Source organism: Pseudopodoces humilis, chromosome 5 (assembly GCF_049639895.1).
Source record: "Pseudopodoces humilis isolate 2021_Gansu_Grassland_sample_001 chromosome 5, ASM4963989v1, whole genome shotgun sequence".
Classification (NCBI taxonomy): domain Eukaryota; kingdom Metazoa; phylum Chordata; class Aves; order Passeriformes; family Paridae; genus Pseudopodoces; species Pseudopodoces humilis.
In genome coordinates this window covers 7453293-7480552 of record NC_142204.1, presented here as the reverse complement: position 1 = coordinate 7480552, position 27260 = coordinate 7453293, and the positions used below count along the sequence as shown (strand labels likewise).

The 27260-nt window shown below is 40.3% G+C and overlaps 1 protein-coding gene across 2 annotated transcripts in view; it reads right to left on the bottom strand.

Moving 5' to 3' along the window:
* The window catches only part of FBLN1 (fibulin 1), a 79088-nt gene that overhangs the window by 4752 nt on the left and 47076 nt on the right, over positions 1-27260 (bottom strand). Inside the window, exons 15-16 of one of the 2 annotated variants that reach the window (XM_005526997.3) lie at positions 16422-16564; positions 14452-14583 (exon numbers count right to left, since the gene is read on the bottom strand). In XM_005526997.3, coding sequence (XP_005527054.1) covers positions 14452-14583; positions 16422-16564 — 275 coding nt within the window. Of the gene's footprint in view, positions 1-14451; positions 14584-16421; positions 16565-20940; positions 21387-27260 lie in introns of those variants that run through there. The other variant, XM_088055790.1, reaches the window with a different exon arrangement.

Sequence of the window (27260 nt, the reverse complement as noted above, 5' to 3'; positions counted from 1 at the left end):
AAGTGTCCGTGTTATCTTGCCTGCAGGTACAACTACCAGCGTTGGTACCCTCCAGCCTGATGAGCTGCTGGTGCTGTTCATTCTCTTTGGTCCATCATCTGTGACCCGAACACAGACTCAACCTGCAGAAAATGCCATGTGTCACAGGCCAGGCAGATCGCCTTCCATGACCTCACCTGTGCTTGGATTTGCTGTTGTCATCACATGTCCCAAATCTGTTTGGGTATCTTCATGATTTGGTGACCTCCTTTTAAAAAGCAGTTATTTCTTTCTCTTGCACACTTTACCCTTATTGTAAAAAGAATCTATGACAATCTTTTCTACCTGCTGATCTGTGAAAGCAAACAGCCTCAGAATGAGAGGCAACAAGTTTTTGTATGTCACATGGCCTGACCATGACCTAGCTCCTAAAGCTCTATAATTAAAATACTGAGCTACTCTCCTCTCCTATTTATTATTTCATGTTTTGTTTTTTTATTTTTTTTCTAAGGTAAAGCATGTCACCATGCACAGTGAGGAAAATAACCTAAATAATATATAATACATATTTTTAAGTCAGAGCAATGATAACAGCCAATAATCTGAGTAACTGTCACTGACTTACCAAAGCTTTTTTTATCAGAGAAGATGGGATAAATAAGATAGCAAGGATAATATTGTTAATATTCCTAAACATTTCAGCAGCACTTCTAGTATTTTAACCAGAGAGAATGATAGATTTTTTAGATTGGAAAAGGCCTCTAAGATCAAGTCCAACCTTTAATTCAGCACTGCCAAAGCCATCACTAACTGATGTCCCCAGGTGCCACATCCACATATTGGTTAAATCCCTCCAGGGCTGGTGCCTCAGCCGCTTCCCTGAGCAGCCTGTTCAAATGCTTGGCAACCCTTTTAGTGATGGAATTTTCCATAACATCCAGTCTCAGCCTCCTCTGGCACTACTTGAGGCTGTTTGCCTTTGTCCTGTCTCTTGCTCCCTGGGAACAGAGCCTGACCCTCACCTGGCTGCACCCTCCTCTCCCTCCTCAAGGAGTTGTAGAGATTGAGAAGTTTCCCCCTGAACCTCCTTTTCTCCAGGCTCAGCTCCCCCAGCTCTTTCAGCTGCTCCTCATAAGGCATGTTCTCTAGATGCCACAGGTATTCCTTGGCTTGTCTATACCTCTTAAAGATATCATTACATTTCTCTGCTTTGAAATATGTGAGACCCTCAGGCAATTCACCTCTGTGTTTGGTTTCTGCTTGTACTATTGCATTAAGCAGCTGAATTGCTAAGAAGCTCCATTTTTGGCTGAGGAGAAGAGCTGCTGTTTTGTTACCACATTAACCCATTCTGGCTGACAAGTCCCTGCCTTGTCACGCATTCACATCTTCCCTCCAGACTCCTAATTCTGATTCCTGTGCTAAGCTCCTTAAAATACTCCTGCTTAAAAGAACCTTTCTTCCTCTTTTTTTCACTGCTAGCCACAAAATCTGCTGCAATTACACTCCCAGGGGATCTGGATCATGGTGTTCCTCACATTGCATTTGCATTTCCTCTAGAGAAAGTTCCTCTAAGAGGGATTACATTAGTGTACAAAAAGCAAAGCAGAAATAAGCAGTTTATTTTCATACTGCCATAAGAAACAACTAGTTTAGCTTGGTAGAGATGTTGCAGTTGTTACATTTTATGGTTCAGAAGTGAAGCTCATAGGATTTTCCACAGAGATTGGTTCTTGAGTCTAGTCAAATATTTAAATCTGTATCATCATTAAGAGCACAGAACAGACATGAATTATACCCATTCATCAAAAAGAGAGCTTCAGAGATCCTAAATTTTTAAGGATCCCACAAAAAAAGTCAAGCAGAAAAATGTTAGTGGATCAGGCAAGGAATCAGAGACTGACAGTGGGGCTGTATCTGGTGACTGCTGGAAGAGGGGATGTGCTGCAGTAAACTCCTTGCCTTGCCGGCATATGCAGACATATGTATTTGTGTATATATAAACAATCACAGCTGCTGCCAAATCAAAACTTGTTCTTCCAAATAACCTGTGGGCTATGCTCAGGGAAATACAATAAACACAGTTATCAAAATTGGGATCAATTCCCTCAACCATATTTCAAGCTTTGTGTTAAGCAACAGGCACGAGAGCTCTTACTCCTCTTGCCCCTTTCCCATCGCTTATCCCATGAGGTTACAGCTATATTGTTTTTCCCTGTCACCACATACCAAAGGAGAGTAAAAAGACACCTTTTTCTTTCCCTTTGTGCTCACAGCAAGCACACAATGTCCTTCCTGTAACTCTTCTCGGGAGGCGAGTTAACAGAGAGATGTGTGGTTGGTTACTGTTGGGTGAATCCAGTTTTCACTAGTGCAACACTTCACCCTTGACATTACAGGCAAACACTAATTTAGCAGCTTTTTCTAGGAACAAACAATCGATTTAGGACAGTTTGCAATTTTTTTTTATCACTGTTTAGTTGTATGATCTGTGGTCACCTGAAAACTGACCGTGGACTGAATAAATGTGGGATACATGGTAAGGAGTTACTGAGAAAGCATGAAGAGATGAAAAGACGAAAATCCACTTTTCTGAACCATTAATCTATAGTTAACTTATTAATGGGATCCTAAATGGAACAAGATATATTTTTATTAATTCTAAAATCTATTTTAAGTTAAACACTCTGAAAAACTATGTAAAATAATAAGAATGGGATATATATTTGAAATACCAGAGGCAGTCAAACAAATGACATGGTTTTTGTGGTGAACATGGTGGTGATGCTGGGTTAATGGTTGGGCTTGATGAGCTTAAAGGTCTTTTCCAGCTTCGATAATTCTGTGATGCTACAAAGTCTGATCATAGCTCATCATTTGCATTTCCTTCAAAATAAGCACACACTGCTATTCAGGATATTTTGGGGTTTGCAGTGGCCATGCACTATAAAAATTAACTTACATGAATCGGAAAGTAACATATATTAATGTCTAATCCTCATTAGATAAATAAAATCCTATGTGAGATCAAGCATGTCTGGTTTTCCCCTACCTTTCCGAACTCTTGGGCTGTTGCAGGCCTGATTTTAAGTGAAAGCTTAAGTCCATCATGAAATACAATCACAGAACCATAGAGTGGGTTAGGTTGGAAGGGATCTTAAAGCCCATTCAGTTCCTTCTCCTGCCATGGGCAGGGACACCTTCCACTACCCAGGTGCTCCAAGGCCTGGGACACTTCCAGGGATGGGGCAGCCACAGCTTCTCTGGGCCACCTGTGCAGGGCCTCACCACCATCACAGGGAAGAATTTCTTCTGTACATCCAGCCTGAATTTCCTCTCTATACTTTTAAACCATTGTGAACCCATTGAAAATTTCCTCCTTTGAAAAGAAGCACAGGAAGGATTGTCAAAAGAACATGCTATTACATGGTAAGAGAGTGCTATTTTCAGATGGAACTTTTGGGATGAGCTGCTTGTGACACCTACATGAGAGAGATTTCAATGACAACAAAAAAATCCCACCTTGTAATTTTTCCTCCAGCTATTTTTATTATGCTTTAAATGGATACTTGAAACATGAAATGATCAATTAGGAAAAAATCAAGCATAAGAAAATCTGATGAGACCTGTGGAGCTGGAACCTAAACTCAACCGAAGCTTAAGTAATTTATTTGCTTTTGTATTAAATTCCAAATGATCTCAGCCCATGTTCTGAAGTCCTACATATGGCTGTTTCCTGGGTCTCTGTTTCTCCACAGAAAACTCTGGTCCTTTTTACAGCCTTGTCAGAAATGAATAGTCCTAACTACCACAACACAACAGTAACTACCCCTTTCTAAGTAATGGATCTTTGGGTATCACAAAGGAGGTTGTTCCTCCTGAAACCTACAGCCATTGTATTGCTGTTAAAGACAAGGAGCCCAAAACTCTGGCACACGGGTGGCAATGTGTGCCAACAATTTTTGAAGGAGAAAAGGTTGTTTATGAGTTTCACTTAAGCAATACAAGACCAATTTCCTCATCTTAATGTGAGATCCTGGACTATAACTTCAAGTTTAGTTTTCTCCCGAAGGCTTTTTGCTTTATAATGCAGGCCAAGATTTACAGAATTAAGAGAAAACATCTCTACTGCATCAGTGTTACCTTAGGAGTGTTGTCATAGTTTCAGAAGAGATGTTCAGGCAATTAGGAAATTTAGGATTAGGGAAATGATCATGGCAGTGATTATTATAAAAGGTAAATTGTTAGTATCGTTCCAGAAATAAGCAAGAGGAAAATAAATCCAGACATGAATTAATGTTTCTTTGGATCAAATCGTAGGAGTTGCAGGTTAGGCTTGAACACCAAGCTCTCTCAGTTTACAACATGTAAATACATATCTGTAGTGTGAAGCTAAAACTACATAGCAAATTTTTGGCTTTTCAGACCTTAACTCAAAAGAAGTCATGGTAAGAGTTGTAATTTCTTATTCAGTATTCATTACAAATTTATTAGTAGGGTTGGAAAATAATTCACATCCTGGTCACAAACAGAAAATATGTATTTTAGGATATTTTAGCAATATTTTTGTTCTGCAAAAAGCTTTGTGTTAAAGTTTAATATTTATTTTTCCTAAAGATTTCTGCTTATTACACAAAAGGTTGTGCCAGAGTAATGATTTGCAATGCATAAATTGCTCTGCCAACATAGCTACTCAAGTATTTACTGACCTATACTGTGCCAGGGAAGTGAATCAACTCCTAATTGCCTAATGTGTCCTACTGTTGAAAATGCAGTGCTCAAACATTGCACAGCAGAGAATGTCATACTGCACCTGGGAGAGCGAGAGCTGCCTTGGCTGGGCCTCCCGAGGCTCCTGTCAGCCTGTTGCTCCAGCCTGTCAAGGTCCCTCTGCCTGGCAGCACAGCTCTGGTTCATCACCCCTGTCCAGGTGCTCTCTGGCCCATTGGCCAGGCCCTTAATAAAGAAAGTGGCCCCAAAGTCGACCCCTTGGATGCACCACTGGTGAGTGGCAGTGAAATGTGCTGCTGATCCCAACCCTACGAGCCTGGAGTTCAGCCTTTTTCCAATCTATCTCACTGTCCACTTACCCAGCCTACATTTCCTTGGGCTGCCTGTGAGGGCATTAAGGGACTAATGGTGTTGAAAGCCTTACTAAAGTCAAGATAAGCAACATCCACTCTTCTCATTAATCCAGTCATCTTTTTGTAGAAGGATGTCATGCATGATTTCCCTTTCATAAATCCTTGCTGACTGCTTCCAGTGACCTCTTTGTCCTTGTGATTTTTGGAAATGTTTTCCAGTGGATTTTCTTCATTCCCAGGGACTCAGGTGAGGCTGATCAGCCTGTACCTCCCTAGATCCTTTCTGGCCTTCCTGAAGATTGCAGTGACATTTGCCTTTTTCCGTGGGAACTTTTGATCACCACAATCTTTTAAAGATAGTTGAGAGTGCCTTACAATGGCATTGGCCATTTCCCCCAAAACTTGTCCCTTAGTACCCCACCAGCACCCATGGACTTGGTTATGCCCATTTTGTTCAAATGTTCCCAAACCTGAACCTTCTCCACTGTGGGTGAATATTTCCTGCTCCATATCTTCCTCTTGCTCTGAGAACCCCAAGACTCCTGAAGGCCAGTCTTATCAACAAAGAATGAGGCAAAGAAGGCATTGAATACTTCAGCTTTCTCCATGCCTTTTGTCACCAATTCTCCTGCCCTGTTCCTGCCACCATGGGCAGCCTCACAGGCATTATTTTCCTCCACTCCTCTCCAGTTCATGACTGTGCCTAAAGGAACAATCTAGCTGTCAAACTGCAGGCATTTCCCAGACCACCAGATATCTGTCTGCTGACTTCAGAAAGTTAATGTATACTTGAGATTCCTCCATCTCTCAAAAGCTGATTAGTCTTTTTCATTTTCTTTTGTGTGCATGTCTGTGTGTGTGTGAGTGTGTGTGTGTGTGTGTGAAAGCTATTTATATTTCTCTCAATTATTTGTCACAATAACAATGTGGCTCCTGCAATGTAGTGCTCTATAGTTTCTGATATAATCTGCTTTATTAATAAGTGGTTGCTCTTTGTAAAATGAAATATTTCTTGGTATTCATCACTTCAGGCATCAAATCATATGTAGAAAAATAGCTCTGAAGATATGATTAATCCTTAAGTTGCCACACCTGACAAACATAACTACAGTGAAAGGACTCAGAAAACTCATTAATCAAAATACAACTACCAAAATAGATTTCCTCTTGCTTTGAAGTATATTCCCCTCATAACATTGTGAATTAGACCTTCATTCAAGCTTGACGGTGAACATTTTGCAAAAGAAAAGTTTTGGAGAATCAAGTTAGAGCTGGATGTTAACAAGGTTTCCATGCTGATGGAGAGCTGCTTCACAGGAATGTAGCACATACGTATATGTATGGTTATAGATATCTTTGATGAAGTATCTGGGGACAAGGTTTTCAGAAGCATACTTTTCAAACATGACCAGATCTTTATTTAGGAAAAAGGCCTGTTCTTCAATTGTTGAGCAACCAGGTGCTTATAAAATACTTCAGGAGTCAGTTTGGTCACATAAAATTCACTTTTATAAGCTATGTGACACTCAAGGTAATTTCACTGCTGGTTTAAGCTGATCAAAAATAGTGGTCCTGTTACATCCTTCACCCCTTTCCTTGGATGAACACCTGAAAGTACCAAAACCACAGCTTGCCACACAAGCACTCATCTGACCACAGGGTGGAGTGCGTGCTCTGAGGGGGACAGGAGAAGGGGATTTCCCTTTGGAGCACCCACAAAACTCCATAACATGGAACACAACCTCTGTCTTCCTCCTATTGGGAATAGAAAGGTTGAAGTGATTTTGGTGCTGTCACAGTGAGTACTGCATGAACAGGGCTCCTAATGACCCAGGCCCTGCAACCAGACTGCTGGTTCAGTGCTGACTGCAGTGACACAAAAATAATATATATGTGTGTATACACACACACACACACACACATATATATATATGATAAATATGTGTGTGTGTCCCTGGAGCAGTTCAACAAACATTATCCAACAGTGCAGCTCAAGGCAGTACTGGATGCTTCTCTGAGAAGTGTCAAAGAGGACCAGGGGCATGTCAAGACACCCCTGAGAAAAACAGTGTATCCAGGTGGGCCATGTCTGGGACCACAGCCACTGCCTCTGGCTCTTATCTCTCCCATATGCAGAAGATCTGTGGCCACTGGAATAATTTATAAACCATGTAAAGGCAAAACTCTCTTTTAAAGACTGCTTAAACAATTGTCTTAAACTCTCCAGGTACTCATAGCCTTTGAAGTTTCCACCCAGGGTACAGGTGTTAGCTTAAGTTTAGATAAAACTGAATCTTCTTCTCATTTCCCTTTTGCTTCAACTCCAAAGGAAAAAATGAAATTACAGTACAGGAATTACATTTCAGCATGGAAAAAGGATATTTCTGCACTATTCAACAGATCAGAAATTTAGGATTCAATTTATTATAAATTCAACAACTCCATGAAGTTTAATTTCATTAATGCTTGGGCTTCTCTAGAAAGCTTTGATTGCTGAAATGCATCAAATAAAGAGGCCATAAAGAGGCGTCATCACATTAATACATTTTTTGGTCAGAAACAAATGCTGAGTATTTTCAAAGCTATTATCTGTCATATTGGATCATATGGAGCCTTGGTATTATGAAAGAATTAGAAACAATCTTTGATTTTACTGAGGTTTGGCTAGTTGACAAATGCTGTGATCTTTATTAAGGATGCTGAATGACTTCAGAGAGATGTGCTGTTATCTTGGTTTGGCAAACTTGAAGTGCTTTTAGATGTCTGGTTTGCCTTCCAGCCAAACCTTGCAATGGGTTTCAATGTAGACAATGCTGTGAAATCACTCATGCCTAAAATGCAATAACTATACTTGAAGTAGCCTCATTAAAAAATAGTTTCCATCATATATTTTTTGATCTTTCCTGTTCCCTCTTTAAAAATGCGAGATGCTCTATGTAGTAGAAGAGCCTTACATATTACAAAAATAGGTGGGAAAACTTCAGCAATGAACATTCAAAATGTGCAAAATCACATAAATCAGCCTCCTGCTACTTTATTCTCAATATCTGATTTACAGGGGGCTTCATGTGAGAGTGGCTGTGTTTACCCTGCCTGTCCCACAATTGCATTATTCCAACTCAGCCACACTTGGGTCCATAACACCTGGACAATTAACTATTGCAACCCTCATGATAAAAGCTTTTCTTGGCAAAGAGCCACAATTATGGCACACAGTATGATATGGCTCTATGATTTGATTTGCCATGGAAGAAAAAGTACCTAATCCTGAGGCTTTGACACAGAAGCCCCTGTAAGAGTGCTCAGTTATCACCTTGAGGCAACAGCTCTGCTGTTCTTGTTTGCAGAATTCTGAGAAGGAAGCTTCCTGAACTTTTGTGTGTGTCAATTCCTGACCAGTTCTCAAAGGCTGAAATAAGGGCTCACTTCACTACATTTTGCCCCTTTAAAAACAAAAGTTAAAATAGGGTTGTTTTTAAGTGAGCCAGGCATCTGTGTGTATATATTACATATATATACATACTGGGAAAGATTCACAATATGCCTTGGGTCTTATCTTCCTTTTCCATTTTTATAGGGTATGCAGGCACTGCTGCAGGAATAAAATGGTTGCTATCAATACACAAACTCAGATGCAGCAGCAGAAGCAACTGAATCACAGTATTATTTAGACTAGAAAAGATTTTCAGGACCTTTGAGTCCAACCTTTGACCAAACACCACTGTCTCAACTAAACCAGAGCTCTGAGTATCACTTCCAGTTATATTTCATGCTCGGAGATCATCATAAAAGCGGGTCTTTGACTACTTTTAACTGGGACAGAGCACCTCAGAAAGCTGGATTCACATAGACATCTGTCAGAGGAATTCCTATAGTATGTTTCTTGGTGAACTGGATTTCAAACCTGGCTTTATTTGCTGATTTATGCAGCATCTCAGCCCACTGTTTAACATGAATACCAGAAAATGCATGCTATGCAATCTGAACCAAGGACTTTGGTGCTCTTTGCTGCCCCTAACTCAATCCATTTCTTTCCCAAGCTGTCAGGTTTTATACTTCACACCACAGTTCACAAAACTTCATCAGAGCCACAGTGTAATTTATCTGCCTTCTGAGCCTTATGGAAACTGTAACCAAAGGTGGCCTGTATGAATGGGTTTGTAATGCCTTGTACCACCTGAGAGCTGAGATGAACACAGATCAAGGAGAAGAGTTGGATTAACCAGACACTTGCAATGTGCTAGAGTGAAATTTGGCATTAGGAAGGTAGTTCCACTTGAGATCAAGACTCATTCTCATCAGAAAAACACCTTCAGCATTTCTCAGACATGAAATTAAAATTTTCCTCCTGCTCAAGGTGCTCCTTTTCCCCCAGAGGAGCTCTTCATCCTCATTTTTTTCCTGGAGGGGAGGGAGGTTGTTGAGCAATTTGACTACTGAGCAGTGCAGTCAGCAGCACCCTGAAAGGGCAGGTTTAGGCAGTAAATCTAGCATCCTATTTACCAAATGGCTTCTGGGCAACCTCACCTCGAATGGACAGCTGCTAATTTCAACAGGGCAACCCGGCACAGAGAAAAACTCACAAAATATTCTTTTCTAAGGAGGTCCTCCTGTGAGAGAGGAAACTCTAGAGATGAAACCAGAGCAAAGATACTAAAAGGGACTGTGTCTTTTTTAATGTACAGCTGCAAAAGCCTGTTGAAAAACCTACTGAATTATGTCCTGCTCCAGGAGTTTGCTGGTAATGACTGGGCAGCACCAGTTTTGTATGGCCAGACACCATTTTTGTTTCATGCTAATGACATTATAATCATAAAAAAGTGTTCCTATTGCTGCTTACTTTCAATAAAGAGGATCCACATGAGGAGATAACAAGTGTTCTCTCTCCTTGCCCCTGTAAACAGCAGAGCTTGCCTTGATTCCCTGGCTCTGCCTACACTTCCCCTGCCTCACAGAAATCCTGCTGTAGGTGAACTGCTGCTTTCAGCACCAGCTGTGCCAGGAAGCCCACATCAATCTGGGAAACTCACATTGCTGAACACCAAAACACGTGCACAGTAAGAACCAGCCAGCCTCTGGCCCTAAAGATAGTCTGGAGCAACAGAGGAGAGAGAAGCAGAGGGAAATAAGAAGGTACTTGCCTGGCAATGGAGAGTGGGTCCAGGGACAAAGTTCAGAACCAAATCTTTTGCAGACCAATGACTGAATTTAATGTCAGACCATACCAACATTTGCATGGAGGACTGTAAAAAGACTTTGCCACACTGTGAATAGCCAAACTACTGATGAGATACAAAACTACTACCCCTGTACTATAAACTTCTTGTTTGACAGAAGTCAAACAAACCTCCAGTCTCCCTCTCTTGCCCCAACTAACATGGGATCTCACACACTTGCTCATGGTAACTAGTTTTGTTTATCTTCTTTATCATTTCTGACAAGTCTCTCCTCAGACTCTGGAACACACTGAACAATGATACCACAGTAGCAATTGCACTGGTGATCAATCCAGCATAGTACTGTCAGTAGTTGAGATACTTTAATGGTTCAAAGGTAACATTGTGAACTCTCACCCACGTAAAAAAGGTTGGAAATTCAGGACAGAGTCCTGAATGTAAGCCTTGCAAATAACAATGGAGAGCAGTAGTACATAGCAGGGTAGATACAAATGCATTCAAGCACCAGCACAGCCCCCCACAGAAACTCTATAGTGACTTTTTATAGCTATATTGGCTCTGCTTGTTTTTCAGAAGAATAGCACCATTCTGCTTAATAGGCAAAAATATAGGCATAGGTTATTACCAAATGCAATATGGAAGATTTCAGCCCATCAAAACTCCTATTAGCTATACTATGAAATTTTAAAACCTTCCTGAAATTTATCAGACTACAAGGTGGGATTACTGTTTTAAAAAATGAATGCATAGCTAAAGGGGAATGTGTTTTATAGCAACTGATAATACCTTAGGCACTGATAGGACATTTTTGCACAGGTTGAAAATGCATTCTTCATTTTTCACTGACAGCTGTTTAAAGGAGGAATGCAGTGAAGTCTATAAAAGCCTTAAAAAAACACCAAACACAACTGGATAGGTCTGCACTTCTGTTTTTCTCCCACCCATACTAGTAAGTGATGTTAGGTTTTTAACAGTATCATTTATATTCATTGCCACCTTGGCTTGTAACCACACCAGGAAACAAGGAGTCTTCAGCACTTCCTGAACCAGGAAAGACTGGGGATTTGCATCTCTTTTTAATATGGCAGGGTAAAAATATTGGAAGCAACTTTTATACAATTATTTTTCATCAGATTGCATGAAGTCTACACACTGTCTCTCCAGGAATCTGGATTTCATTCCTCCTCTTACGCTGGAAGATACTTTCTGTAGGCCAGCAGAGCTACTTTTGGAGTTTGCTCTCAGTTCTTTTGGCTCCTCCATGTCTGGTAGCCCTGATCATTGATTCCTGTTTGATATGTTTTCTTTCCTTGATTTTGCAATACTGTCCTTGCCTCTTTCTTCTCCTACCTTTGAGCCTGCTTCTTCTACATACCTTTTGGGAGACTGTGTTCTTCTCATAACATTCCCTGGGGCAGCGCTTTCCTCTGCTTCAATTTTCTTCTTTTATCTCTCTCACGACCTGCTCCTTCACACTCATCTCCTCCAATGACCTCAGCTGCAACCTCTCCATCAACAAAGCACAAACCAGCCTGATCACCCATTCTCCAGCCCATCTCACACATAACTCAGCTTCCCTAACATCTCCCTGAAGTCTCAGCATCAGCTTAGAGGGATAATGGCTGAAACTGGTAACCTGAATCTTTTCAGCCCAAAATTCTCAGTGTTGAAGCACCCACTTTTCTTCTGTAACTTCATCTTTAACATCTCCTCTCAGTCTTTAAACCTTTCCCAAAAGAACTGTATCTTTTCACTTTTTTTGTTCCCCCAGTTGCACTTCTGAGAGCATCTTGTTCTTTTGCATCCATGCAAGCACAGGTTACATGCAGGTCCTTGTTAAGGCATCATCTCTGACCTTGTTAGTGACAGCCTAGCTAAAACTGTGTTACTAATGAGGGTCTTCCTGCAAGGGCATCTTCATTGGCCTGTCCTTGCTTGCTCTCTTTACCCAGTGTTCCCTCCTCTCTCTGAATCCCTTCATTGGCTTCCTCTAGTGTGATACTGAGTCAAGGTTTATTACACTAAGGTCTTTCAGTAATTATTTTCCTGCTTTTTTCCACATACCCTTATGCATTTCATCACACTCTGAACTAGTTTGTGTCTTTTCTTTAACAGAAAAAAAACCAAAAAAACAGCCAACAAAAAGCTTACTGTAGAAATTTTCAATCTTTTCTTGTGTAGAGAAAATTAGTCTTGTAAAAAAAATATTTGGTGATCTAATTTCCATTAGCAGACAAAATAGCTTTGATATTCTGGTAATTTCTCCTGAAACAGTGCAACAGAATGAAGTGTGCTTCTTATTTCTTTTACCAATGCTTTTATGGTTTATTATCAAAATTAATCTATTATTTCCTATATAGGCAGCAAAAAGACATTAAAAAGTATGTATTAAAAAAAACCCTAAAAATATGCTATATGGATCCCAGTGGCGTATGTGGTCATCCAGCATGCTGGTCCAGGTGTGCTCTCCCAGAACGGCATAAATTACTTTTTGCAACAAGTTGAAACATTGTAATTGCAGAAAGATTCCTGAAAACCCTTCTCTTACTGGCTTAGCTGGGCATTTCCTCTGCTAGAGCTGCTATCTTCCACACAGTTCTGATGTCCCTGTGATTTAGTGGAACAACCACTAAAGCCTTCTGGTACTGTCTATGCCCTTTGGGGTTTTCCTCCCTTATACAAGCCCTTCCCTTTCTTTACAAGACAGACTTTGTGAATTCTCATGGACTAGGATCGTAGCTGATTTGTCTTGAAAACTTCCCAGCACTTTTTAAGGAAACACCTAACATTCCAACTATTAATAATAATAAAAATTATATTATGAGGAGAACAGCAGAACTGCTTCTGGCAGAATTATTTGCAATCCTAATATCACATAGACAACTTGCTGTCCTGAACCTCTGCCCCTCCAGGTAAGCTGGGGGGTTGTTTTGATTTTCCTTCTCCAGTTCTGCTGCAGGCAGTTTTCTTTGCAGCTTCCACCTATTAACCTCAAAGTACTTTTACATAGAGGAATTAATTAAGAATCTTACACACAAGAATTAATTAAGACAGTAGTAGGCATGTTTTATCATCTCCATGTTGCATAGGGGGAACTGAGGTGAAGAAAGAGTTACCCAATTCTTTCACAGAGCTGGGAATACTTGGGCATGTATCATATCTTCTCAACTCATCCTTTCTCTCTTTACAACATGAGGCAAATAATCCAGTTTACCGAGTAAAATACCACTGAAATACAGACCTGTTCTTCAAAATGGAAACCCTTCCCTCAGGCAAATACCTCGGCCAGTCGAATTTCCAAACACATCCTTCTTTCTTATTTCAGACAGACAGAAACACACGGCACGAAAAGCAAACTACTGTAGCTCCTGTGGGATCTGATAACATTTATGCTCTGCTAAAGAAATGCCCCAATAACTGAAATCTGTAATCTTATCATCCTGTTTTAACAGACTCTCCCTTTTTCTCAGCATTCACATGTATACTTCTGTTTGATCAAGAAAGAAATAGAAACCTAATGACTTAGGATTTTTATCTACAGCTCATAAAGCCTTTGCAGAGCTGATGTTGTGCTATCCTGCTTCTGAAATACACCAGTGCCACCTTCAGACCATGTGAAATAGGGCTTTTTCACAACCCTCCATATGAAAGCTGCAGTGATTTTTCTTTTCCACTGGACAAGTCCTGCTGAAGCACATGTATGAACCTGAGCAGAATCTGCACATTCACATATCAAAGCACAAGTGTTCAGTGGGAACAGTAGTCATTTGTTTTCATAAATAAACCTTAATAGAGAGCAATCAAATGCTCCTTTTTAATACCTGTCATGAGAATTCCAGTGTATTCCCCTGCCACTGCCCAAGCAGCTCCCATTGGGCAGAGCAACACATCAGCTGGGACCTTAAATCATTTGCCAACTGCTCCTGGTTACATTAGGTCCCTCATCATTTTAGAACTAAGCCATTTGCATTTTTAGTTAGAGCCAGTTCTGAAAAAAAAAGTTAAAATACTTCTCATATTAAGGAATAGGCCTCTGGTATCTTGAATAAAAAATTATCTGTGATATTAGTTCAAATAACACATTGGACTGAAGAATATGAAATCAACACTGGCTTGAAAATCAAGGTAGGAATTAATTACTTGAATTAATTTCTTTGACCTTGTCCTACAGTATAGTTAAAAGAAGAAAGTAGGCAGAAAACACTACTCACCCACTGTCATACCATCCATGTAACGCTTGATGATATCAAATGAATCTCTTAGATTTCCTTCTGTAATGTCAAATATGATATCTGCCTGGTTGGCCGGATATGTAGGTGTGATGGCACGAAGAAAAATAATCTCTGCAAGTAGAGTATCACAGAATGTCACAGAATGTCACTGACAAGTATTTGAAAACATCACTGAAGAATTAAACAAAATTTGATCCAAAACGACTTGTCCTCACAGTTGGTGGAAGACATTCCCCTCCCTTACCACTCCCAGTTTGTCCTTTAAAATGGAAAGGCAGAAGATCTAAGGGAAGCGAGGATTTGGATAGATTTGTTTTCTACTCCTATTTCCACCATGCCCTGAAGCCAAAACACTCTTACTTTTAAAATCCAAAAAGATTGCTCTTAAGAAGCCAATCAGATTTCCAGTATGTACCCAAAGAGGATAACACCAAGGATCCACAGGCTGGGCTGAGGAAGGGACCAAAGAGATAAATCTCTCCACTCCAATTCCCCTAGGCAGTTACACAAGGTATTGCTATTAAGGATTAAAGAGTCCTTTGGAGGAGGTGTTTAAGTTTAAAAATAAAAGTAAGACTATTTTCATGTCCCTTGTGAGGGATGGAGTTATTATTACCCTCATTATTATCCTCACTCTATAGATGATGAAACTAGACTTGGAGCTATAAGAATTCACCTGAGGCCATGCACTGAATTACAGTTTACATCTTCTGGGCTTCAGTAGTAATCTCAGATCACTAGGTCTCATCTCTTCTTATTAAAACATGAGGATGGACTAATGAGGTTTGGGAAGCATCCTGGGCGAAACCCTTAGCTCTGCTGCCAGTACACCTGGTGAAGCTGAAGGGGTGTGTATGGGAGCAGAAGTGGCCATGGGGCATTCCTCCATTCCCTGTGAAGCAGGGCCAGCCAAGGCCTGACAGAACCTACACAAGCTCTACATCAGTGGTTAAATTGTTCCTGTCTGGGCAAGGACTGGGATGTCTTTTTTCCCCACTCCTGCCTGGTGCAGAGGGGAAGAATCAACTTTGGCTTTCATTTAGGACAACTTTCTGAAACAGCAAGGCTGAGACTTTGGGTACAACAGAAATAAGGATTTAGGGCCTTTAGAAACCCCTCCAAAAGAACCTTTCCTACCTCCATACCCTTTTCTCTGTGTCTGTGCCACTCAGTAAGATGCTGAGAGCAGCAGAGCTGCAGGCAGTCATCCCACTGATGGCTGCATTGCCAGAAAATCCATACAAATGGCAAGGAGCAAAAACTGGCTCTTGATCTGTAAGTCTTTAGTTTTTATGTGAACTAAGAAAGTGAGTGAAAAGTGAGTATAAATCTACAGGACTTAAAAACTTGCAGGTACTGCAGAGGACGGCCACTCAGGTGCTTTTTGAAATTCTTGTCTTATAAACATTCTGCCAAGTTCTTGGAATTTCCCTTCCTTTAATCTGTAACAAACAACACTTTGTTCGTAGGTCAAAAATCAGCCAATCATCATATATTTTCATCAATATAATTTATTTTGTGATTAATGTTTGCATGTAAGGTTTTTATTCTTGGAACAAGTGACCTGTCAGTAGCAAACAACTGGTCATAGATAGATGAGAGAAATATATTTAGTACCTTGTTCCTACAGCAAAACCTGCAAACAAGGGAAGAAAAAATGTCATGGGGCATATGGTTATTGTGTGAGTAAATGTGGTACATGGGAATTTAGAGTCAATATTTCCTTAGATTGGAAAGCAGTATGAGTTAGAGCTCAGAATGACTTTCTTTCCTCCATAAAATTAAAACTCCTGGATATCAGATGTTTTAATTAAATGGATAGTAAGCTATAATTTGAAGCTGTGCAAACATTTACTGCATCAGTAGCGAGTCTGGCTTTAGGCAAGGATTTCCGGTGGAGGTTTTATATGCTGTAGTCTATTAAACAGAACAAGGAACAAACCACTTACCTTCAGGTCTTGTAAATTCTCTGAACGTGGGCAGTGAAATGACAGTGTGGGAAATTGTGTGGACAGGATCCAACAGACAGCTGACATCATTTGGTCGACAAGACTTGATGCAACGGATGGTATCTGTCTTTTCTAGTCTGACACTAGGAGAAGCAAAAAGTATTTAATATATAGACTGAATATTAAATACTTTGTGTTTTGCAAACTAGGGAGCTAGAAACAATAGTTGATATAAGTGTTGATTCTTCACCCCAAAAACTTAGACAAACGCAGATCATCAGAATTTCAGGATCCCTGAAGAACTTGGTTTGCCTCAGAGTTGCAGTCAAAACCTTCTCAAACCCAGTTCTTCAAGCCAGGCACATGAAAACAAGAACTGTAGTGCCCAAGATGCCGTGTAATGTCCCTTTCCAAGAACAAACAGTGACAACAATGAGACCCTCAGCTGGCCTGGTTTCAGCAATTTCAGTGGAGCCCCTTTTTCTTGCACCAGCCTTTTCCACTCAGTCATGTAAAACAGAAAGAATTGTTTCTGTTTTAGAAACTTGGCATAAATATGTAAAGGGCCAACTTTCATGATTATTGGTGTAGCAAGAGCCATAAGAGCCTCTTTTAAGTCTTTTTTTCACACCCCCCCCTTTCCATCTGAAAGAAGTGAGAAAACAGAAAGGAAGGGAAACTAGGGGAGGAAAAAACTTAACCACATTATTTAAAACCTCAAAGGTTGAATTCTGAGTTTGGGGAAATGGTAAAGGTCATTTCATATTCCATCTCAACCAGCTGCTCATTCGGCCTTGAAAGTCTATTAAAAGTTAAATGACTTCTCACCCTTGTCCACTAGAGTGAATTTAAAGTCACTTACAGTTCAAGAACTTCACACAATACCCACTCTGTGTTCACGAGAGATGAAAGGGCTGTGCTGGGACTTAAAATGGGACTAAGCCCCACAAATTATCTCAACTTTGACCTGCCCATTTCTACATATTCCTAAGTGGAAAAAGAAAATACTGCAGTGTTGGAGGGGGGAATTGAAAGATTAAAAGTGAGAAAAATTTACTGAGTTAAAGGGAAATCAAAAAAGGGAAGATTTAGTTTGTTATATACCTCTAAAAAAGAATGATTCTTGTTATTCTCAAAATGTGTTATCCCAGCCCACACCTACAAACCATCTTTTTTCTGATGCTCAAATGGTCTTTATGGCTCTATTTATAATCAATATATCAGTAATTTCTTATTACATGTTCCCACCTCTGCTCATCAAAGAAAACGGAGCCAAACATGCTGATACTGTGTGAAGTTAAGTAAGGGGAAAACACAACATCAAGGAACTCGTGCTTCAACAGATGTGAACTGTCACAGTCCATAAGGAGGCAACAGAGCTGAGTTAATAAACACCAGCTGAGCCTGATATTCACACTCTGAACTTGATGCTTTGAGACTGGCCAGGATATACAGGCCAAAGAGACCTTTTACTTCCCACCATTATATGTCTACAGAATCTTGTCACATCCTAGACACTTCATTTATAAACAGTGGCTTGCATAACCTATTTTGGGACACTATTACTGATAAAGCACTGTTAGAATGCATAGAACATCCTGAATTACCACAGCTGTATTTAGGTAATAGAATTTGTATGCAAAAAACATTGTGGTGGGAGTGTCTCAGGCATTCAGTAGTGGTTTCCTTTTGCTTCTTCCTGGGAATATAAGGGAGCTTTACTCTTGACTTCAGCTGGAACAAAAGGAAAATACAAATATTTCTGAAATACTTTGCCAATAAAGCCATAATTTTGTGTAAGATGAAGTCTTAAGTAAGACTCGCGTTCATGATTCTCACTTGTGGGATAAAGCCTTCTGACATGACTTTGGTACAGATCAGAGGATCACAATGGTCACAAGTGATTTGTGTTAGTTCTCATTTAAACTGAGTTTCTAGATCCATCTAACTCATAACCACACATGTTACAGATAAATGTCTGTGTCAACTCTATTTCTTTGCACCTTTTGTCTCTCCTCTTACAAATCCCTCTTTTTTTTTTCTTTGCATGCTCCATCCACAGTGCTAAACTGGAACTTGTTCTTTCATTATGCTCACTATCTGATCTCCTTTCTTTTACTATCCCTGCTAATTGCCTCATGCCAGCATATCCAAAGTGCAGTTGATAACACTTTGTTTTCCCATTGCTTCACCTTTTGGACATCTCCAAACTGGACTAACTTCTTTGACAACAAACATCTATTTCAAATCCTGGTATTTGCTATAAATTATATGCTCTGTTTTCATAATACTTTATAATTTTATCCTTACACATCATCTTTGCATTTCATCTTCTGATTAGCTGATGTTTTCCTTTTTGCTCATGTTCTCCTTCAGTGGGGACTGTGACTGGCAGAAATTTTATCCTCAGTCCTGAGAACTTTTTTATTTGCATCTTTCCTTCAAGTTTTCTGCCCCTAGCACAAATTGCAGCTTTGGAGATCAGCTTCCCTCTAGGCATTTTCATTTAAAGAGAAGAAAGTTAAGAAACATCTCAGCTTCTCTGATTATTTCCTGAGAATATTTTTTTCATTCTTCTAGGGTCCTGATATGATTCTTTTTCATATTGTCTGTTAGATTCAATCAGTAAGTTCGTTGGACCAGGAGCTGTGGTTTCATTTTCATTTGGAAAATATAAATAGCACTATGTAACTGCATACATGCTCCTGAAAGTCCCAGTGACACTGCAACATTCAAGCATCTAACACAGGGGAACGTGAGCTTTGTGTTCTTAAATTCCTTGCTAAATACAATTAATGTAGCAGCATTTTACAGCACCGAGGGCCAAGTTCTCAAACTCCCTTCTTTTCCTGCCAAAAAAATACATATTCATGTTTGTAAAAATTAAGTTTATTTTTGAATATTTATCCTACTTCATTATGGCCTCATAAGGAGCTGGTAGCCAGAGGGCATTTACATACAGCTTCTTTGGTAGTAATAAACCCCATTAGCTCAAGCAGCACAGGCTTGTGCTCTCAGTATTCAAACCTGGGACTCTATCCCCACTGGCAACTTCTGGCAGCTTTATAAAGATGTGTCAACAGGCTTATTAAACACTGGCATTCCTTATGTGACTGGAACTCCTATCAGTCAGCTGGGATAAACTTTGCCTTGGGGAACATGTAATATTCTGGCAGAGTGCTGTGATCATGCACCCATCCAGGCGCTGGCTGATGATGAGCCTGAGAGCCTGCAGCTTCCAGTTAATGGAGTAATTCCTTGTGCTCAGGAGACTAAGGCATCTGATCTTGGTTTAGGAGGTTCCCAGTTTCTACCCTTGTACCCTGACTGTGCTGTCAGCACATACACAGTGAGGTATTTTTCCTATAGATGCATTTGCATGGATTATTCCCTGTTCTTCTATGGAATGACTCTTCTGCCTGTGTAATGAGCAGCAGAGATAACTGAGCCCAGGGTAATGTAGAACATTAATTTTTGGATCATATCTCTGGGACTGAGCTTTTAATATTTATCAGCACAAGGACTATGTGTAATAAATAAATCCTATTCCAACTCAGAAAACAAAAGAATTCCAAAGAAATTCCAGTTGTATTTGTCTACATTGTTCTTGACAGCCTAGAAGTAAACAAAGAAAGTCAAAGTAAAGGAAGAAAGATTTGGATGTTGGAATTCTGACTGACTTTTCAGGGGACTTAGGGTTTGGTGTGATAATGGTTGTGGATAAAGTCTTTAATGGTCAAAATTTATGCATTTTAATATGAAAGCTGGAGAGACAAAAGTGTTATGAGACAAATCAAATATATTTTTCAAATGTTCCTGAAGACAGGACTGTTTCAGGATATAGCTTGTGAAACAGAAAGGAGCTCTCTGCTAGTAGCTGAATGCTGTTATGAAGTTGATTGCTGTTCTGCTGTCATTAGTTTTCCCATTCAGCAAAAATTTCACAGAAAGCAAAATGAAATAGCTCAAATAAATGTTCTTTAGAGGAGATTATATTTTGTATCATCCTTAGAAGCAAGAACAAGGATCTGTACCTGGTGGAAATCAGCATTAGCTCACAGGATACAACACAGCAACAATAATTAGGACAGCTTGAGAATCTGGCTTCATTCACACTTTTATACTGACTGATGTGCTGGGGCACCTCAGGGGTCCTAAGGGCCCAAGTTATGCCCTTTTAACAGATTTTCAGAAAATGTACACTATTTGCCACGTAAGTGATGAAATTTTCTAGAGATGTCTCAGTTGAGACAGTCCAAAATATGTACCTATTTCCTTTGGAAAATTTAGACCTAAACGTATGTAACTGTGTATGATCAGATGACTCCCCTACTGTGTGAAGGAAATTAATAGCTCTCAGTCCTCAGGATGTTCACATAATGAACTCTTAGACACCAACTTCTGCTTTGTATTATGATGCAGAGTACACAGAAGAATCTCCACAAATTAGGATGTTCAATTATAGGGTAGAGTGGAAAACTGTAATGATGATGGCAAATAAAATGCAAGTGCAGCATGCAACAGATGAACTAAAACTTTATTAAAACTGGGGGGGAAAAAAGCTACTCCTAGAAGAGAAAGAGTAGCCAATGATGACTGTAAGTTAGGGATCAAAGCTCTGCAGAGACAAAGATAAAAAGTTTGGCAATAAATGTGTTGACAGTTCCATGGCGGGAAAGTCGCATTTGAATTGTCAGAAGAAGGTCTCTGGGCTCTGTGATTTGACGCTGCATGACCACAAGGCCACTGTGGTTGTTCACTTTTTTTGTGGTGAAAAACCCCTCCTGGTTCCCGCTGATGATGGACAGCTGAATTTTATCCCCAGGGACAGCATTGGAAGGACCCATGCGGAAAATGTCGGTGGGTACTTGAATGTTGGTAGGAAAAGAGAGGTGATAGTAGGTTATTCTCAGAGGCAGGCTCTGGCACTCCTTATTTTCATTACAAGGCAAGCGCTCACAGTGACTGCAAGAAAAGTGAGAACACAAGACAAGAGGAAGATTAATGCACATTTAGTGAGTGGGAGGGAAAGCAAGGGCAGTGGGGGTGGGAAAAGATAGGCTGACTTGCATCCTGTATCCATTCTTCAGCCTGGCACCTCACCCATATTGCAAAGGGATACAAATTCAATAAGGATGAACTTGCCTGCAGCTGGAGCTTTGGGAGAAGCATTGCCATTGTGAGAAGTGTTGCCCTTGCTCTGCACGCACAGATGGATCAAGTCTGGCACCTCAGTGGGAGTGAGAGTTTATTTTCATTTACATCAGCCAAGCTCTCCTAGGGAGAACACTGGCACTTTTTTCCCCTCCAAGTTTTATTATTTTGCTGTTTTGACGTATGTTCAGTAAAGGAAGAGATTCTAAGTGGTTAGGGAGTTGTCTGTGTCCTATTTGGGATGTCTGGCTGTATTTTAAGACTGAGTGAATTATTCTGAAAACCATGAATGTCCAAGGAGTTGGTCTCTGAAGATGAACATTTCCTGCTGATATGGCACAGTATTCCTCTGTACTATCAGAACCAACAAGAGTCAATCTAACACCCATCTAGGCAAGCTCTGAAAACAAGATCCAGTGGCCTGATGTCTCCAGCATGTGGCCTACACATTCAGTCCCCTCTTATGTAGCCCTAAGTCATGGGAATGATTCTGGTGAGAGAGAAATTTGCCCTCTGTTCTTTCATTCCCTTAGCACTGTGTCACAGTGAAAAATCCAGAGCACTAGCATGAGATCACCCATGCAGGCTGGCAGGGAACAACAAACCAATACATCAGCATTCACAGTCTTCATGCATTCTGTTCCAGAGAGAAGTGAACTTTGTCCAGAAAATATGGTAGACAGCTATGGGCATCCAAGTCACTGCTGTGTGTGTTATACTTTACTAGCACATAATGAAGATCTGACATGCCATGGTACCAGGTGGGTTTGAGAAGTGTGTAAAGGATTGCATACTGGGAAAGTTTGTATGCATTTCAGATTAAAGATGTGCCCAAATCACCACATAGGTATCCAAACATCCTTCCAGGCAGGTATGAAGTAAAGGTAGACAACAACAATCTCAGCTGGATGATGAATTTGCAGAATTTCATCATGATCAGGTCAAGCATTTAGCTCCAAACTTGCCTGGTGCAAAACTATGAATCAATTAAATTATGTGCAAGAGTCTCTCTACACCAAGCAGTATTTGGTCCACAGGTTGAAGTTTTGGAACCTAAACAATTTCTTTCTTTACCAAGAAGTGCTCCAGCATAAAAGCATGGTTTGTTTCTTACCACCTCAAGTAAATCTGAGTGTCCATTTCATTACTTTATTTTGACATGAGTTTGTGCTCCTATCAGCAGTATCTGCTACCAAGAGAACTGTGGCTCATAAGCGAGCCCCACGTTGCTGCCAGTGCACGGTGATCTGAATTCCAGGAACTTCTCATTATATGCAAAATCAGCACTTTCAAGAAGACTAATTAAAAGTACCCTCAGTTCTTCAATTAATGTGTTGCATGTTTTCTTTTAATACTACTTGCAAACATAAGTGGTTCTTTGAAGCAATTCTTTGAAGTTTTGAATGCATTCTTAATTTTATTCATGTGTTTAAAAATCACACACAAGTCCTCACAAGATGGCCAGCTAATTAGGTGTGGATACTCTTGAAGTACTTTTAGGTATGGAGAGCTCTGCATTATTTTCTGAAACATCATTAATAACTCCACTAAGGAGAATGACTTGGTGTTGTTGAAATCATGAGGCTACTTGGTTTTGCTGAAATCATGGAGCAAGTTGAGACAATTCCTTAACTGGAAATATTTTCTTCAAGTACAACTTCTTAGAAGCATGTACATGCTTATGAGCACTTACACTCTCATAAAGATGCTCTCCCTTATTATTTTATAAAAGTAAGACACATTTTTAAACTATTGCCAGAATTTTTTAAGAGAACAAAAACCCAAAGCTTCCACCTTTCAAAGACTTGAAAAAGGACGTTCTGTTGATTCAGAAAGTTATTTGTGAAGATAGATGTGCCTCCAGCTAGGAGCTAAAATTATTCAAATTTTATATCATGCTTTGGTGGTATACACTGCACACTGTACTGTAGGTTCAGTTAATGCAGTAATTGTTCCATCAAATAACCACAAAGGAGAGATAGAAAATTTTATTCCTTTCAAGAACCAGAGTTCATTCTGGGGTCACACACCACAAAGGCAAGAAGCAAAGAGCATTTCAACCCCAGTGTACTCTCTAGACCTTCAGTGGGCAGGAGGAAATCAGATGGTGGGGGCATGCAACAAGGTGCTACTAATGGGAGAGCAGCTCAAGCCCCGGGTGCCACCCAGCTCCGTGGGACAGGTGAGCTGCCTGTAGAGCTCCTGTGTCCTGCCACCACACTGTGAGCACGGGACGGAGCCCAGCAGGAGAGGGGAGGACTGAGGGGGCAGAAAGTGCTGCCAGAGAAAACCAGCCCAGAGCCCAGGGCCAGCTGTCTTTGCAAAAGTCTGAAATCAGGTACATGGGCTACAAAAGTAAGTTGCTAAATGTTTGTTCCTGGATTTGAACACAGTTATTTTAGCTCACTTTCTACTCTCTTCTCTTATGTTTATTTATGTGGCTGAAATATTGGTTTCAAAGAATTACTCCCAGTTTGAATTTCATGTACCAAACACTGACAAAAAAAAAAAATAAAATACCAAAACTAGAGGAATTACATTTGTAGATAATAAATTGAACATTTTGTAATCAAAAAACAAGAACAAAAATATTTTGTGCCTTCCCTCACGTTAATTTCTGAGTCGAGTTTTCACTTCATTGTGCTCAAAGGAGTTGAGTGGTATGCAACATTTCCTCATGTACTGAAGGAAAACAAACTTTTTAGCAATATTTATGGCTTTATGATTTACTTCCTACAGGGAAACCAGCTCAACATGCTGAGCAACTAACCAAGTTTGTAAGTGAGCTATACCCTCACTATACATTCTATGCTGCAGATTTCCAGAGCTCCAGAACAGTCTTCCAGGCCTCCTAGAATATATTCCACTACAAAGGCTCTTGCTTGTGCTATCATTGGTGTGCACTTCTTTTCAGCAGGTTTCAACACACCATGAGGTCCAAGTGGGCCTTCTCCACATCATGGGTATTGATGCTAATGATCAGCTGTGCAGGGAAGTGGTTTTTGCCTTAAACACACCAGAACTTTAAGGAAATGAAACCAACTGATAGTTGGTCTTCATAGAAAATTCTTAACCAGAGGAGAATCTGGAGCCCTGCTTCAGGAAGGAAAACAGGATACAGGAGAGTAGTAGTGAGGATGGACAAGCACCCTGTGTGCTCCTTCTGTCTGGAGATGGAAAATCTCTAGAACATTTCAAGCTGTAGAGGAGACAGAACTATATTCTGTTTCGCCTCAGCACTGAGCATTTACATCCTATCTTTGTGTCCTTCATCTATCTTTCCTAATCTAGTTTCTTCTCCCTATCCCCTTTCCTAGACTATGGCCCTTGCTGCTCACTCAAATATTTGGCATCAGGACTGTCTACTCAGCCAGTGCCAATCCTCCTTTTCTTGCTCCATTCTCTCCTGGATGATATATAGTTCTTTCAGTATCCACCTCACAGCCCGAAGCACAGATCCTTTCCCGCAGGATCTTTGTGTGGCCATCCCACACAAAGGATTATTCCTTCCTCTGATGGTCCTCATCCAAATTTGGAATAGAATTATGGGATCATTAAGGATGGAAAATATCTCCAAGACCATCAAGTCCAGACTTGACTGATTTCCACCTTGTCACCCAGACCAGAGCACTGAGTGTCACGTCCAGGGGTTCCTTGGACAGCTGTAGGGACAGGGACTCCATCACTTCCCTGGGCAGCCCCTGCCAATACCTGACAACCATTTCAGTGAAGAAATTCTTCCTGATGTCCTCTTGTCTTGTCACTAGTTCCCTGGAATCAATCGCCCTTGACCATAACGTCTTTACCCCTATGGTTGCCCGCTTTCTCTCTAGTTTTACCCCATTTTACCTGCTACCCCTGAAGCATCTCCAGGCTCCTTCACCTCACCTTGACATACCTTCAGACCCTTCCCTCCCTACATTCAGCCTCCTTATCTCAAAGTATGCATTTCTTCTTACCAAGTTGGCTCCTCTCACCTCTGCTAGAAGCAGCTCGCTTATCTGTGAAGCTGGGGCTGTGTCTGGCCCAGGACAGACAGACTGGGCTCCTCTCCTCATGTGGGAGCAGGCTCAGACAGCCTGGGGAGTTAGGCCTGCATGTCTCAGACTGCTTTGAAGGGCAATAAGAAGCTCAGGATCACTAAATCAGAAGTGAACTCTTTGTTGCTGGAAGAAAAAGACCTCTCTAGTGATAGGAAGAATTAAATTGCAGTAAGGCAGATAGCCAAACACAAAGACTGATTGCAACTGAGGCTATGAAATCCTTATCATTCAAGGACTTGAAGGAAAAGTTAAATAAAGAACTCTCAGAAAGATTCCAGGTACATCTGAGCCTATTTTGGCATAGAAGAGTGGATTAAGTTTACCCAAGCTGTTAATTTCCCAAGGATTATAAAAAAAAAGGGCTGAATGCAATTTTACAAAGTTTGTAATTTCAAATGTTTCAGAGGATTTTGGTAAGGATGACAAAAAGCACAAAAGCAATTTCCTAGCAAATTTCAGATTTCTGCTCCATACCATGACAGCAAACTGTTAAAATAATTTTTAAAAAGTATCACCAAAATTTCTTTAAAATACACAGAACAGTGTGTTCCTCTCTACATTTGTTCTTGGAAATGGGAGAACAGCTCTGGCTGAAATTTGCCAAAACTTGAGCCCGAGTCAGACACCTGGCATTTAAAATTTCAACCATTGGTTACACTTTGGCAAAATTTTAAGGAGTTAAAAACATGTCTTAATAATGATAAGCACCAGGAAACTTTAATAATATGCAGGCATGTCTAGAAAATACAAATAGTTCCCCATTTGGCTCAATGCAGCACACACCTGACATGTTGCCATAAATGCTTCTTTATCTTTTCTCCTATTTTTGTTGGCATAAATATTAGAAATGTTTCAATGCCATATAAAGAGAAGGTAATTGTTATGCAATTTGAAAAGAAAAATTGTTTGGCAAGGCATTGCAGCAAGTTGAATTCTATTATGTGGAGCAGCAGATCTTATCTATCCTGGGGAAAAAACCAAGCCCATAGACTGATCAATGAAAAACAAAAAGCAGAATTTAAGTAAAAGAGATAAGGCCTTCAATAAAATTGTTACCATTTAGATCAGGCCAGGCATTTTACTGTCTTTGGGGAAGATAACACAGACTCTTTCTTCCTGGAGCTCAGAGTATCTAAACAGCATCCTGAGGTTTCAGCCCATAGCCTGGGATGATACTGCAATTACTTCACCCCTGCAGCAGCCACCATGCAAAAAACTCTCCTTTACAGGTATTGGGTAAAGAAGCTTCTGGATCACTGTGTGCTGTTGCCTGCACATAAGGATTTTAAAGAAAAATAAGAAGAAAGAAGCTTGGATTTACAGGACTGAGGCTTATTAAATTATAGCTATTCCAAAGAAAGTAATGTGGAACAGGGTAAAAAAAATTCCTGAGTTGCCAGCTTGATGGGAATGGAACAATATGTTGTCTTTCTTATGTACCAAGTTGGTGAAACTGGAATGTGTTTTGAATAAAAAGGAGAGAAAAAATGGTATCTGTACTAGATGTGATAAGAAGCCAACTCCTTTGATTCTAGAGCCTGGTGAAAAAGCAATTTAATGCCATTATCATGCAGAACGTAACAAAGATATTCTGGCTATCATCCCTGCTGGGGTGTATATGCAGAACTGATTCAGTCAAGGA